The sequence below is a fragment of the Fundulus heteroclitus genome, chromosome 10, assembly GCF_011125445.2.
Source record: "Fundulus heteroclitus isolate FHET01 chromosome 10, MU-UCD_Fhet_4.1, whole genome shotgun sequence".
Taxonomy (NCBI): domain Eukaryota; kingdom Metazoa; phylum Chordata; class Actinopteri; order Cyprinodontiformes; family Fundulidae; genus Fundulus; species Fundulus heteroclitus.
This window is the reverse complement of record NC_046370.1, coordinates 13,829,034-13,845,248: the sequence shown is the minus strand read 5'-3', so window position 1 is coordinate 13,845,248 and position 16,215 is coordinate 13,829,034. Positions and strand designations below refer to the sequence as shown.

General features: G+C 40.4%; 1 protein-coding gene across 1 annotated transcript; it reads right to left on the bottom strand.

Annotated features, from left to right (window-relative positions):
* Positions 1-4,577: 4,577 nt before the first annotated feature.
* lrrc59 (leucine rich repeat containing 59) lies at positions 4,578-9,917 on the bottom strand. Its single transcript, XM_012862768.3, has 8 exons — positions 9,743-9,917; positions 9,474-9,580; positions 8,132-8,191; positions 7,103-7,261; positions 6,868-6,972; positions 5,710-5,782; positions 5,283-5,474; positions 4,578-5,179 (listed from the first exon to the last, which is right to left on the bottom strand). Exons 2-8 carry the CDS (start codon positions 9,570-9,572, stop codon positions 4,899-4,901), a joined length of 969 nt encoding a protein of 322 aa, XP_012718222.2. The 5' UTR covers positions 9,573-9,580; positions 9,743-9,917; the 3' UTR covers positions 4,578-4,898.
* Positions 9,918-16,215: the final 6,298 nt, after the last annotated feature.

Below are 16,215 nucleotides of genomic sequence, written 5' to 3'. Positions count from 1 at the left end.
AAACCCCAGAAGGTTAAGGTAGATCGGTGGATGGAGAGGCAGATGGCGCAGCAAATGCGTGGACTGACCGACGGATAAAGCTCCACGATGTTGAATGAAGAATAGACGTTGGACCTCGGACTTATATTCTCCATCATTGGCAGGTGACCCTTTAGATCTTCAGATGTTCTTAGGTCTAACTCTGCTTAAACTTCTCCACAACGTCATCCCTGATCTGTCTGCTGTTGTTTCTTGGCCCCCATGATGCTGTTTCCTCTCCAACAAACATTTGGAGCCTTCGCCGAACACCTGGATTCATATCGAGATTATAAACTGCTCATAAAAAAACGGAGCACGCTTCAAGTAGAGGATAATATCAAGTCAGCTAAACTTCCTGATTATTGATCTGGGGTCTCATGTATGAAACACTGCGTAGAATCCATAGTAAAAGTGTACGTGCGTCAATTAAATGAAAATAAGAGGTCACACTTGACTTGGCGACCGCACATTTTACTGTCAAGTAAAGAGAAAAAGATCCCAGCTTCTGCGTGGAAAGTGACGTATGTACGTTTCAGGCCCCATTTTGTGCGTACGACAGCTTTATAAGTGAGGCCCCTGGTCCGTTAAGTGGTTGATGGGAGTTGTCAGTTTGTATTTTTTAAATGTTTTTATTCTGTGTTTGACTTTGTTTCTGACATTGTGTTTTTATCTTTTTGTATAGTGACCTTGAGTGACCAGAAAGGCGTCTTTTAAATAAAATGTATTATTATTATTATTAGTAGTAGTAGTAGTATCGGCTGTTCTGGTGTTAATGAAATTAACAACAAGGGCACTAAAGGGGCCTCAATAAGACGACCCCGATAACAAGACTGGTTTTGCAGGAGGAGGCCACAGACTAAGGCTGGGTATCATCTAGGATGAGCCGATTCGATACGATTCCATACATAGCTCACGATTCGATACGATTCTCGGTATAGCTCAGCTTGATTTGATTTGACTCCAATGTTGATATTTATTGCTTTCAAATTAATGCTCAAAGTCATTCAATCAACAAAACCAGCCAAATCATGCATTTATGTTCAATTTATTGAACACTGATATATTAACAGGAAAATAAAGTGCATTTGATTCAATGCATTTAACGTGTCACAGAACCCAAAAATGTGCCCAAATGTCTGATTTTAGGGACGATGTGCTTCTAAAATCCCGCCGGCCATTCCGCAAATTAGTCTCACTTGCACTTTCTCGCTGTGAACAGTAATGGCTTGTTGTTATAACGCCCCCTAGGGGTTGGGAGGTATATCAATATTGAAAGCCAGAATATCGATATTAAATCGATATTTTTAAAAACATGAATATTAATCTTTGTATCGATTTGTATGCACAGCCTTACCACAGACATTTTTAACCTCTTTTTCAGTGGCAGTCCAACTCCACCAGTATGGCGCATCAATATAGCAGGACAGGTATCTGCTCCTTTGTCCAAGTAGGATGAGTACTGCCAGAGCCAGAAAGGTCTCCTTCAGGTCACTGGTGCTGTCAGATATACACACAAGCACATGAGAGCCATGCAAACTACTGAGGACCATTTTGAGTTGCTGCAATGACATTTCAGCATATTGGTTGGTTTCTCAGTTTCACTTTCTCTTCTAGTTTTATTTTCAAAAACAGAACCTGCACATGTCTGAAAACAGATTTATAGAACTGAACCTGAGCATTACTGAGGTAACGGTTTCACAGTTGGAGCTTGAACTAACAAACTGAAAAAAACTTGAACCAGGAACTGGGAATAAGCTTAAAGAAACTAAAAGTTTCGGGCCCAGCAGCTTCACTTCTATGAAGCGCCAAAGCGGACAAAAGCTGGACGAAACAAGCAAGGCCGGTCATAGGAGAGTGCCGAGAGTCGACACGGCCCAGTCCTGTATTTTATTAATGGCACAGTTAGTTACAAACCATTGAACCTAATGGTCAAAATTAAAAAGAAAAAAGTTAGTATGGTCTAGTCGTCCTCCAGGTCATACTGAATGTTCAAAGAATCAATTTGCTGCAATAAGGGATCCCAAGTGTCATGAAATAACTTAATCGAGGTACAAAATGAGAACCGTAATTTTTTTTGTTTGCGATTATGTAGTACCTCTTGAAAATGAAAGTCCAAAAAAAGGATCTAGTTTGGAGCCTGACCAGAAGATTTGTGCATGATTTTCCGGTGATAGATTACATCTGCTTCAAGTGTGACTAGCCGAGTGGAAAACTCCAGCCAGTCTACCATTAGTAAAGTGAGCCCTAAAAAACACCTTGCATTGAATAAGTTTGTGTCGGCCACAAATGGATGACGCATGCACAAGGGACAAAGCATAATTCCATTGTTGTTCAGTAAATTTAACTTTTAGGCTTTCCTCCCAAACACTTCTAGTTGCAGTAAGAGAGGTTGAGAATGCTGACCAAATAGAAATATACAAACCTGAGATGCATCCTTTAGCTACGGGGTGTGTTTAGTTTAGTTTCTGTTGGAACGATTCAGAAAATGAGGAAATAATTTAACTAAATCTCTAACCTGAAAAAAGATGCTCGAATGAGGAAAATATGGCATCCATCTATAAATCATTAACAGACTTTAGAGAGACTGTAGAGACCGGTCTGTATGTGAAGATGTTTGTTTCCATTTTTATATAGTATTACTTTTGCAGATCCCACATTTACAAAGAAAATTATCAAAATCATTAACTATATTATAGGTGTCATTGTTCATATGAGTAAAATAATCTGGATATGGGTTACTCTTAGCATTATTTTTAATTAGGTATTAAGAATTCCCCAAACTCTTAATATTATTTTTATGATTTAATAAGTTGGTATAATATCATTTCTTGATAGTCCTAATTATGTCAGTTAATTTTTTTAATAAAGTTTATATCTATGCTCAGATTCTTCAGTCTTTAATCTAAGAAATTTAAAATAATGCATTTTGTAAACCCTTTGTTAACCACAGACATCTATCAGCAGTGCCGTTTTTACTGACTTGGCGTCTCGGACAGTTTTTGTCATAATGAAGTAAAAATATTTGGAAATATAATGAAGCACAGTCCACATTATTCTTACTATAAACAGTGTACCAGTCCTACTTTTGTTTTTTTGTAAAATTGGAATTTTTACATTTAAATTTTAGATTTCTTAAACTTTAGTTAGGCTTAAGGATCCATCCATCCATCCATTTTCCGAACCGCTTTATCCCTCATGGGGTCGCGGGGGGTGCTGGTGCCTATCTCCAGCGTTCACTGGGCGAGAGGCGGGGTGGCTTAAGGATCATTTATTTTAAAAGTAGAAAATGTATTTGATCATTGCTTTCACTACATTGTCCAACAGCGTATTTAAATTGTCTCCAGTAAAGAAAATGCGGTCTGCAAATAGTACAAATTTAAATCCCGCCGTCTCACAGGCACACCAGAGCTCCTGCCGCTTCGTCCTGAAATGAATCATGCATGCACAAAGAAGCTGGTAATAAATATGATGTAAATGTTTTTAATGTAGTTATTTTGTCTCTGAAACTGTTGCACTAAAATAATTTACCGAGTTTGAGTCACACAGCTTTAATCACTCATTCGCCTCGGTCACTTTGTGTGCCTCTGATAACTGTCTTTCTGGTAGTTTTACGTGGATTCAGACAATATATTAAAATGAAATTAAAAACGAATAAATCATTGTATAATGGTTAATTGTAGATCTGAATACATTTAATCACTGTTTTAATCACTTTTTGTTTTGCCAAAAGCCAAGGGTCACAAAAGTATAAAAATGGCAATAAAATTATGGCTTCGTCTTCATCACCCCTCACCCACAAAGAAGAAGAAAAAAAAAAACCACCACCACACTGCAAAAAGGAAACCAAGTAAAATTTTCGTGAAATGAGTGCATAAATCCTGTATTTGAGCAGGTAAATAACGTTATCTGCCAGTGGAATAAGATTTTTACACTTATAATAGGAACAACTCATCTCTATCATCTTATTTCAACCTAATTATCTTAATTTAGGGGTAAAATACTTATTTCACTGGCAGATAAGATTATTTACCTACTCAAATTGAGGGCAAATACACTCATTTCAAGAAAATTGTACTTCTTGTTCTCTTTTTGCAGTGCATGGCACTTAACAAAACCTAGAGGAAACCCTACGTCAGAAATATTTGAGTTTTAATTAATAATTTTGCTCTAAAAACATATTGACTGCATAAACTTCCCTGAGGGGGAAAAAAAAAAAAAAAAAATCAAACTTTCTGAAAACTTGTTTCAAACCTCTATTTAATCTTAATCTCAGTTAAATAAGGACAAGGAACCTTAAGCTGTGGTCAGAATGATAAAGCTTCAGAAAAGACATGAAAACAAATCCACCATTTGCATCTTTGGCAAAAATGTGCCCGTTTTTATTTTTTAATCATCATTTGTCACGTAGTAAAAATGACTCATCAGCTGGACTCTCGCGTCTGCCAGCACTTGCAGCGTTCACCTGTGAGATTCGACAGAAAACGACGATACGGAGGGAGAAGGCACTGCACATGCTCCGACTACGACAAGCTTTGGCAGGTTGCACACCTCGGACCCCCCCCCCCCCCCCGCACCCCCAGAGCAGCACGGACGGGTCCGCTTCACGTTTAGCCGCCCGCTCTTCGGACAATGCAGCCGCCTGCTGGTGGTCCAAATGCAGAACGCTGTGCGCAGGGAGATATTTAACTGATGAAAGAAAATGGGCCGCCGTACTAAGAGGGTGCTAGAGTGACAGTAATTCCATAGGAATAAGACATCTCTCCCTATACGCACGGCTCTGAGGGGGTCTTCTAACATCCTGGCATTAGAAACAGGATGACATCCCAGAGACACCAGGAGAGCGTGGAGGAGCCCGCGCCGCTCATCCCTGACCGGAGCAGCTAGTTCTTGGACGTCTGCGTGGACTCGAGGAAGTCCCTTGCAGCCGACGACAGGTTGTGTACGAGCTGTCTGACCACGCCCTCCTGCACTTTGGCCCAGGATAAACAGTCGTCCACGGCGGCGTTGATCGGCGCGCAGACGTCTTCCCTCTGTAAGTCGGTCAGCCGGCAGGCGGCGGCGACGCCGGCCAATCCCAGCAGCAGCAGGAGGAGGAGCTTAAAGATCAGGCCAATGAGAGAACGTTGTGGTTTAGGTGCTAGTTTCCCCTCGACCTTTTTATCTGCAAAGATAATAATAAAAAAAAAAAAAGATATTAGAGCAACTTCTTCTGAAGCTACAGATGTTCGTGGAAAGATCCAATAATCAGAATAAAAGCTTTAAACCTGCTGCCTGTCCGTTCTTTTTCTTCTTCTCCTCCTTCTTCTTCTTCTGTTGCTCCTGCACGGCCAAAGCCGCCATCTGGGCGTTGTACTCCTTCCTCCTCTTCTCCTTCTCCTCCGCCTTCTCCCGTTTACGAGCTTCCCTTTCTCGGGCCTCTCGCTCCTTCTGCTTCGCTTCCCTTTTCTTCTCCAGCTCTAAATGCAGAAACAACAGAAGTTCATCTCCTTTTTTTCCCCCCCTCCCCATAGTGGCATCACTCTGCCGTTTAAGGCCTTAAATAGGGAACCAGCAAACACCACCAAGTGCAAAGAAACGAGGGATTGATGTATAAAGGGACAAATTGTGATTGAAGCATTTTTCTTGGCCCATAATAGTTGATGTTAAACATGGAGCTCCAAGGATTTCTAAGTAGCTCCTACAATCACCTACCCTTTTCTTTCAGAAGACGCTTCTCTCGGGCGCGATCGAACTCCTCCTGTATGGCTTTCATGTGCTGCAGGACCTGAAACACAAGCGTAAATACAAGAGAGTGTAAAAACCAATGATTATTTCATTTATTAAAAATGAAAAGAGACTAGCCAAAACAATCTGAACCTTTGTGAAAAAAGTACAAATTATCCCCCCCTTGTTGGATTATGAACTCAGGAATTTACCGTGATTTGCCCAGGCTTGGTTACCGTCTGTTTTGCAGTACAAAGAGATCAATAGAGCCTGTCTGATAACACCAAGTAGGCCAAAAGATCTCAAAAAGCAACACATTTTACTTGTAAAGAAACTCAAAAACAGATGAAAAACAAGTGGCTGGCATCTATTAGTTTCTAAGACCCCAGTCAGTCATTCACTACCAGAGGAAACAGAATAAGTGGAGAACCATCCCAGGAGTGGCTTGACTTGCAAAGATTACCCCAAAAAGCAGACAGCCAACTCATCCAGGTAGTCACAAAAGATCCCACACTGCAAAAACAGAACTAGAAATGAGTAAAATGTTCTTAAAATTTGAGTATTTGTCCTTGATTTGAGCAGGTAAATAAGATGATTTGCCAATGAAATAAGATTTTTGCACTTAAAATAGGAACAATTCATCATCATCTTATTTCAAGTGCAGGATATCTAATTATCTTATTTTAGGGGTCAAAATACTGATTCCATTGGCAGATAATCGTATTTACTTGCTCAAATCAAGGATAAATACACTAACTTGAAGAACATTTGACTTATGTTTAGAATCGTTTTTGCAGTGCAGGACAACATCTGAAGCTCCGCAGGCCTCACCTGCCTCTGTTAAGGTCAGATTTCATGAGCAACAACAAGAACAACAAAAAAAGGCCAGGCAAAAAAAACAACATCCATGCAGAGCTCAAGGTGAAAAGTGACGCTTTTCAAAAGGCGGCTACAGAGAGGAATACCACATTTGCTAAAACAAAAAAAACCATATTGATGATCCCAAAAAACGCTGAAAACACATTATTTTGGGAACTGATGAGAGAAAAGATCCACCTTGGGGAAGGTGTGCGTCCCATTATGTCTGCGGTAACACTAAGCACCAAACCTGGTGGTGGTGTAATGGTGTGGATGTGTGGCAGCCACCTTTGAGGCACACTGTTTGCACTGCTTCTCATCCAGACAGTCTCCTGCAGCTTTGGCCAAATTGGCCTCCAGAGGATTATCCTTCAGATCGAGCCACTTTAGACTCTAAGCAAAAGAGAGAGAGAGAGAGAGAAAACAAAGAACCTGAGCTGCGTCTGGCCAGGAAACAGTAATACTCCTAGTATCACACATGCAGAAGGACCAATTATTACACGAGTAGAACACGATAACCCACCCTGAGCTGGGAGAAGCTGACAGGCAGCACCGTCAGCTTGTTGTTGTAAAGGTCCAGGTGTTGAAGGTTCACCAGATTCCCCAGGTCATCTGGCAAGCAGGTCAGCTGGTTTTTACTCAGGTCAAGCTTCACCAAATGGATGAGGCTGCAGAACTCTGGCTGCATAAGAGAAATGGAGTAAAGCGGGTAGAAATCACACAGATGAGCATCGCAGGGTGTAAAGACGAACTTCCCTTCTCTATGATGACAGATGCAAGTGTTACAGTGAATGCCTGCACCTTCTAGAGGCTACAATATTTGCAGGGTATCTCAGCCGGACTGGATGGAGAGTGTTCTGATGTTTTGGGTTTGAGTCGGGGCTTTGACTGGACCGTCCTCATACGTGGATATGTATGTATTGCAGCTCTTATCGTCTATTTAGGGTCTTCTGTCTTGCCAGTAGGTCAACCTTGGGGGCATCTTTCCCTCAACTCTGACAAGAAAAGTATTTCCCACAGCATGATGCCACCATGTTTCACCATAGTAACGGTGTGGTGGCGTTAGGCTTCCTCCAGCCACAGCGTTCTGCATTACGTTCCATCTGACCAGAGTCTTCGTCAGAGCATCTATGGATCGTCTTTTTACCCTTCCATAAAAGGGCATATCTAGATGATCAGTCGTTTTCCTGTTGACAGATCTCTCACTGTAGCTGTGAATCTCTGCAGCTCCTCCAGAGTTACTTGGGGCTTCTTGAACAGCGCTCTGTGATATCATCTTTTAACCTAAAGCCCGCTTTAAACTTCATCGAAACCTCCCTGAACCTCTCTGCTGTGTTCCTTGGCCTTCATGTTCACTAATGCACCCTGGGAGTCCTTCACAGAACGGCTGCATTTATGCTGGGATTAATTTACTGTATTGAACATTTACAGCTATCCAACAACGCAGGTCCCACTTTTCATCTGTGGAAACATCTGGGTCGGCCATTTGCAGTGATTAAGGTCATTTAGGACCCAGTTTAAATATTTAGCAACGTCTGCGTTTGATACTCACAGGAAGGGAGATGATGTTGTTACACGACAGGTCCACAACTGTGGCTTTAGGGAATGAAGCCTGTAGCGAAAAATAAAAAGATTTAGATTAATAAAAACAACTATATGCGTAATCATTTTAACCTATTTATCTGTGTACATATCGCCACAATGTCAAATGATTTAAAAGTCCGACTTCATCAGTTTATTATTATTATTATTATTATTATACAAGATAAGGATTAAAAGTTCCTGGAAATGCGACAGCAAGTTTGACGTTTGTGAAGGTCTTGACAAAGAGATGAAGTTTAAAGGTTATACATCAATCAGGCAAAACATTATGACCGGTAAATCGAGCATCATTTATGACGGGACACATCAGCAGGTTGACGCCATTCACAATCACAGAAATAAAGTCTGAATCTTACAACACTACTCTTGCAGACTTATAGGACCCAGTTATTGCAAATTGCCAATTAAAGTTAAAAAAAAAAAGTCCACAGTGTTTGAAACCGTAATAGACCACTAAGGGCCTGTGAGCTGTGATTGTTTGACACCAACACATCTATTTCATATTTGAAGTCATCAAAGTTGTTGTTATTTTTATCGTTGTGCCAGCTTGTAGGTGGGATGTGCAGTGCTGGGGGGGGGGGGGGGGGGGGGTCAACTTCATGAGCCTTTATAATCAACACAGAAGCGCCTATCAGAACAAAGTGGGCTGACAGATCTCAGAGAGCAAAACATAATCTAAAGATCTAAAGAAATTCAAAAACGGATGAGAAACAAAGTCACCGGCACCTACTGGTCTTAAAGGGGTAACACACCTAAAGTTTTGGGGCTCCTGAGATCCACAGAACAGAATCGACATGTGATTCTGGAATTGAACCCACAACCTTCTGATTGCAAGGCGACTACTCTACCCGTTGCCTGTGAGCTTCACCATGTAAGCAACAAAGGAAAACTGCAGGTCAACTTTGTGTCGTATTGGAAGGAGAAAATAAAAAAATGTCCGAGGCCCAAATCGTGATGTCTGCAGAGCTCAGTGGACTTAAAATGTTACTTTGTGTAAATAACTGCGGTAATCATAACGATAGTGATTAAAAAAAAAAAAAAAAAAAACATGATGAGGGCTCCACAAACACAAATAGTACCCATGTGCATCACAGGATCAGACAGGTGGTCATAATGTTGTGCCTGATAGTGCGTACTTTGCACTGATTGATGATTTTGTTATAAAGAATACACGGAGAGAGAGAAAATAACAACGTGGGATTGCAGGAAGAAGGTGTTGGGCGGAAGTTTGTAAAGCATTAAGTCAGATTTTTCCAGCTGGTTAAATGGTTAGAAGCTGCCGGGAGACTTACGAGCTCTCTGGCTGGCACTTCGCTGAGGTTGCACAGACTCAGGTCCGCCTCGTTCCCGCTGATTTTATCCTTCAGGTTTAACACTTTGGGTTTACTCATCCTGGAGTCTGAGTGGGGAAACACACACACACACAGAGCAATAATAGAAAAGCCGAGTTCAGCTCAGTCGATTCAGAACCGAGCCCAACCGAAGTCCGACACTTGCTGTTTCCCTGCACATACTTCTGATAAGCTGACAACCGGAAACACTGCTTTACATGACAGCTCACCTGCTACAGCAGCCGGGACACAGCTGAATTCAACAACGGTGGTCCAAATGAAGCGGTTCGGGGCATAAATCTGACGACAGCTGCAGGGAAATCTGTGTTGAGGTTGTATATTTGGCAGCTCTGACCGCCCCTCTCAATGAAAATCCACGTCATTGGTTGAACAGCAACGTGGCGACGCCGCCGCGACAGCGCCCTCTACCGCAGCGGAGGACACAGCGTCCAAAGAGTATTGTCTTCTTCTTCTTCTTTTTTTATGGTGGTTGGCAAGCAACTTATTGATGTGCATTACCGCCATCTACTGGAATGGAGTGTGGATCAGGATGCTACATATATACAGTATATTCTCCCTAAAAATAATAATAATAATAATAATAATTACATGAGTAAAACTTATATCCTTTACATCAATTTCGTTTTCTTAAGGTAATTTATTAAATAACAAAAATATTCAGAAGTGGAAATTTTGTCCAAAAAATCTTGTATATTTAACTGTAATTTATTTTCTTGTAATCTACATACTAATTCCCTTGTCTCAACAGAATATTCAGAACATAATAACAAAACATGCTTTACTGTCTCTTCTTGAAAACAAAAATCACAATTTCCTGTTGGATTTTTTCCCATTTTAAATAAAGTACTATTTAACTCTGTGTGAGTAAAACAGAATCTGGATATGATGGTTTCCTCTTATCTATTTCTTCCTGTTCTCCTCATTGCACCAACGTTTCTTTTAATATTGTAAAGCCACTTTCCATTTCTGTCCTCTTCCCACTTCTTCAGCCATCATTCCTTAACTTATATTTCGGGATAGCTATATAACTTACAATTAAACCCGTTTTCGTATACTAAAACAAAAGTTTGGGTTACTTTTGTAGAAAAAAATAATGTCCACGTGATAGCAATGTGTCGCCATTTGTCAAGGTCTTATCAAACAAATTTTACATTTCAGTCTGGAAATCGGTTACATGAATGCAGTCTTAAAAATATGTGGGACTATTTTGGATACAGTTTTACCGAAGACATGCCATTAATCTTAATCTTTTCAATATTCATTTCAGAAATTGATTAGTTGGACAAACCTTGTCAATTAATTGGTCAGTCGATCAGTAATCAGTCTTTACTTTCAGTGCAGTAAAAGCATATTTGCCAGCTACAGTTTCTCGCTGTTTTTTCTGAAGTGTGTCACGTCGTTCTTTTGCATCTCTGTCTTGAGGGTTGTTAATATGAACGCTGAGGTCTCACACAAGAACTGAGCAGTTGTAATCAATGCATATCACGTATAGAAAGTCATGAAAATGTTGATGGTCTGTAAACATTCAGAAACATGGCTTGACCGGGGCATTACACCTGGAGAGCCAGACATTTAGAAGAGTCAAATATGCCCAGGAACAGCTACAGCATCTTGGATTTAGATGAAGATGCTGCAACAGCTCCTCTTGGGTAGATTTATTTATTCGCTCCGTAAGCCCTCTGGCAGTAATTATCTTGTTTCTGTTCATTTCAAGTCTGGCTTTGCTTCAGTCTCGGGATTAAAACTGAACAACCCAAACATCCTGATATGTTTTTCGTATTCAGCTGTGACTCTGGCTGAGGTTAAAAAAAAATCCCTAAAGTTTCTTAGCTCAATGGATTTTAATGATTTCCAAATTTTGAGGAAAACAGCCTACAACCTCAATTAATTTGGATTAAAGCTAAATATGAAATATGTTCTGCACTGTTGGCTTGCAGTCCCTATGTTGACATCAGTGGAGGATTTCTATGAATAAACCTACAGAGACAGACAGACAGACAATTTGTTACTGCATAAAACTTTCTTACTACAAAACCAGAACTTAATTTAATCAGATACACTGAAATGAAAGGCAGCAAATGCATGACAAACAAAACAATTCCAAAACACTCTGTAACCCAGAAACCAATAAATAAAGTCAAAGTGAGTTGAAGGTTTTTTGCTTTAGGATTTTCTCTAGCAGTGAATATCCAGAACAACCGATGCACCTGCTGATGAATGATAAGCGATAGAGAAAGAATGTAATCAACAAGAATGTAAAGTTTTTAGCTTACCCAAACCCAACAGATTGTGGTACTGAAAGTTATTTCAAAGTAATCCAAAAGGATTTACCACAACTTGTCATCTGTGTGAGCCAGATAAATGATGTTGCGCAACATCTTCCTTCAGACTGAGAGGGGCAGATGCGCAGTCAATTTATACGTACTTTACAAATGTCCAAGACTGGCCTGGAGACATTCCTGACTCTTTTAAATGGAAATGAAAACTAAATACATCACCAACTCTTTCACAGAGGCATACAAAGTCTCTATCCTCTAAGAACAACATCTCATAAGAGTCAAACGCGACTGTTATGGAGGAAACGTTGGCAGTGGGGCATAGGTTTTCTGCAGCTGTCAAAAGACATTCTTAATGTTGAGAGGAGATATTAAAAAAAAAACGTCCTAATGCAATTGCATTTTGGCTTTGTAGTTGATCATTTATAGGAGTTTTAATTTGTTCAGTTCAGTTCAGTAGCCATCAGTGGATTGGCAATCTTTAGAAAACTGTTAGATTTTCCACTTTCATTTTTTTCAATACATATTTTACAGAAGTGGAACCAAGTCAATAATTTCCACGTCGAGTCACAAGTCAAGGTTAACACAAGACCCAAATCAAGTCCAAGGCCTGTGGTTTGAATTTCAAGTCATTATCAAGTCATAAAGATCTTTTTCTAAAACACTCTACACACACAAATAAAACTAAAAAAAGGTTTGTTTAAATGTTACAAAGCATCCAAAAATGTTTGGTAGCTAGGATGGGCTCCTTTGCACATTTTTTATTTTATTTTTTTACTTTAATGAGATCATCAAGTCATTTCATCAAGTTATAAAGTTGAGCAACTCTAAGTTTCTCAACTCTAAGTAAAAATCTCAAGTCATCAAACTTGTGACTCGAGTCAAGTCATCAAGTCAAAGTCCACATCTCTGGATAGTAACCACAAGAATGAAAAGAAATACATTCTTTTTCTTTATGAGTCCGGCTGTTATGAAGTCAACAGAAAAATGTAATTTAAAGAAGATTAAAGAACTGAAAGTTGAATTACAGTAAGAATTTTTCACGGTTAAAACTTGACACATCCTGGCCTTCTTTGTTAATATAACCAAAGTGTTTTACATGTCCTGGTCTGACAGGTTATGAAAACAGCAAATTCTCAGCCCCCCCATGGCTTTAGCTCAACACATTGAGGCCTCTAGATGTGCCGACACGCTGCAATTCAAACTGACCGTCACAATGAAGAAAGTGGATTTAAGTGTCTTTGAACATGTCATGGTTGTTGGCTCCAGTCAGGCTGATCTGAGCATTTTACAGTATGCTGAGCTACTGGGATTTTCACTCACAACCATCTCCTCACCTTACAGAGAACGGTCCAGAGTGGCTGGAGGGTGGATGAAAATGCCATTTTCATATCAGAGCAGAGTGAGCAGACTGGTTCTAAATGATATAAAGGCAATAGCAACCACTCTTTCAAACAAAGGCAGGCAGAATATATACACTGACATCACCTTAAGCTTTGAAGAAGATGAGCTACAGCTGCAGAAAACCACAGCGGGTCCAACTCCTTTTGGGAAAGAGGCTGCAATTCCCTGAAATTGGACATTAAAATATTGAAAGAATGTCGCCTAGTCCAATCAATAACTGCAATATTAAGATACAGGGTCAGGATTTGGTTTTAACAACATGAAAACTTGGATCCTGCCATTCTTGCATCAGCCGTTCAGGGGAGTGGTGGTTGTACAATGCTGTTCAGGATATTTTCTAGGGTTTTCTAGATTTTTCTATAGTGCCAGTTCTGATTTTTTAAAAGCCAGAGTATTGCTGCTGACTGTTGTCATTTTAGCATCATGGATGTTTAGGAGATGAATCAGCAGCAACTTTATGGATGTCTGAACAGGAGTGGAGGTAGAGGTTGTCTGGAGCTGCCCCAAAAGCCCAAAGATGACACAGCATGAACCACAGGGTAAAAATCCTCACTTCAGTTATTTGTCATCTGCTTTCCATGTGGAAAGCACATTGCAAACTCAAATAAATACATCAAAGAGCTTGCAGCTCCACAGTTACGTTACAGCTGCAGGCAAACTTTTTTGAAACCAAACTCTGTGCAAAAGGTTTTTTTTTTTTAACCCCGATAAAACTCCATGAAGGATGTGAAGAAGAAGAAGAAGAAGCAGCTCCTCTGTTCAGCTTCAGACCAACTAGGGGTTTTAAAGTCAAGCCAAGGATCCCACTGCAGCGCCAGGCTCGCAGTGAGCTCCTACTGTAGGATAAAACCCGAGTAATCTGCAGCCTCGCAGCCACTGGCAGCTGTTGCCCCAGGCAAATGTCCAAAAGAGGAGGAGAAGGATGGCACAAAGAGTTGCATCCTGCCAACACATCATAGATGTGACTGTCGGTAATTCCAGCACTGTTTCCCAGGAGCTGCATGCCTTCTCGCCTCGGTGGTAAAAGTTTTGTGAGACTGTGAGACCGCAGTAAAAGAAGGCTGACACAGGGGCGCATTGTTTTATGTGCCATGACCTTTACCCAGGCCGGTCTGTACCTACAGCAGTTTGGACGGACTCTTACTGTTCTCCATTTTATTTAGCACAACAAAAATCTTACATATTCAATATTCCAACAGAACGGAGGTGGCAGAAAGTTTTAGAAACCGTCCGCCTTTAACAGTTGTTAATCAGAAACGTCCATCTTTGTCTTGCCAAATCTCACAGAGCAGTGCCTGATACAGTTAATAATAGCGTGCTGACTGAGAGACCGGAAAGGTGGACAGGACTTTATGGCAAAAGCTCATTTGTAACACATGCAGGGTTCGTTCACCTCTAATGTCTCGTCATCTCTCTGTTGTGTCCACAAATACGGGATGTGGTTTAGATTTTTTTCAACTGTTTCTCGTTAAATATTTCTTAGAATTGTTTTACAGGCTTCTTGGATATTTTTGGTGTAGAAATATCACAGTATTCCAGACCCAAATACATTTTGTCATATGGTTTTGGGGGATATGCTACGACCTTAAAAATACAAACATTAACTGTAAATATCCAAATGTTTCCACTGCTTCAAAGACTACAGAGCAGAGTAACGGTACCCAGCCCATAATGTAACTATGTAGAGTATGCGCTACATATGCGCTACATATAATAAATGATTTATTGTTATATCACACACTTTGTTTACCGTAATTATCCAGATGTGAAAAAGGACAATACCAAATTCCATACTTTGAAAAGAACTTTCACGACCATGCGGGAATCCCTTTTTGTAGTTTCGAGTGATGCGGTCACTTTTAATAACTAAATGCTGATGTGCGTATAATACAAGAAAAACACGTTACAAATACGATCGTCTGATGCAAAAAGGTGAATTTCTTTGAAACTGCTAAAAAAAGAGGAGCAGGACATTTTTCTTTCCATTTGTTATGTTTCTAATTTAGATACCAAGTCTCCTACTGTGCAGCAGCTGTTGCCTCTTCAGGGTCATTGCTGATGACGGTCTGTCTTAGCATTGTGCTACTACACACCTGTGTGCTCCAGACCCCCCAAAGTAACAAAACGGCTGCTTTTGTGAGGTGCTCATTTACGCTCATGATCAGCTGGGAGTACCTGTCTGGGGCTGAAATGCATCATTTCCTGTGGAAAGTTTAAGGGCGACTTTACAGTGCCTTGCAAAAGTATTCATACAACTCAAACTTTTTAATGTTTTTGTCAAATTACAAACATAAACTTTAATGTATTTCACTGGCGTTGTATGTGATAGAGCAACACAAAGGAACACAGCTGCAAAGTGAAATGTAAACGACAAATGCTTTATAAATGTTTGAGAAATAAACACATTTGAAACCCGTGGCGCAGATTTGTGTTCAGGGCCTTGAGTTCATACATGGGAACATCAGTTTTCATGTCCTGCCCAAAAGATTTCAATCAGATTTAGTTTTGGGCTTCGACTGGGACATCCTAACACATGAATATGTTTTGATGACTTCAGTGTAGAGTTGGCTAAAGCTTTAAGGTCATTGGAAGATGCACCTGCACCACAGTCTCAAGTCTTCTGCGGCCTCTAACAAAATGTCTTTCATGATTGCCCTATTTTTCAGCTCCCCCCATCTCCTTATCAAACTCCGACCAGCTTCCCTGATCCTTCTCAAGAAAAGCGTCCCTCAGCACGACGCTGCCACTGCTGCCTTTCACTGTGGCCATGGTGTGCTAAAGTTGATATGCAGTGCTGGTTTTCCACAGTGGACAACCTTGTGCATGTGGACCAAAAATTTCAACATGCTCACCATGTCCCCTGCATGATGAGGAAATTGGCATTCTTTCAGCAGTGGCTTTCTTAGTGTTGCACAACTACTGAACACAATATTTTCAAAATATGTTATCTGAAGGAAGTTGTTGCACAGAATTTTATTTACACTGCAAAAACGGAACTAAAA

Bases quoted from the DNA above. Each gene is read 5' to 3' on its own strand.
- lrrc59 (XM_012862768.3), bottom strand. From the start codon at position 9,572: ATGAGTAAACCCAAAGTGTTAAACCTGAAGGATAAAATCAGCGGGAAC. The intron at 6,973-7,102 runs GTGGGTTATCGT...TCTTTTGCTTAG, and splicing joins TCAGCTTCTCCCAGCTCAGG to AGTCTAAAGTGGCTCGATCT. The intron at 5,783-6,867 runs GTGGCTGCCACA...CTTGTGTTTCAG, and splicing joins GCAAACAGTGTGCCTCAAAG to GTCCTGCAGCACATGAAAGC.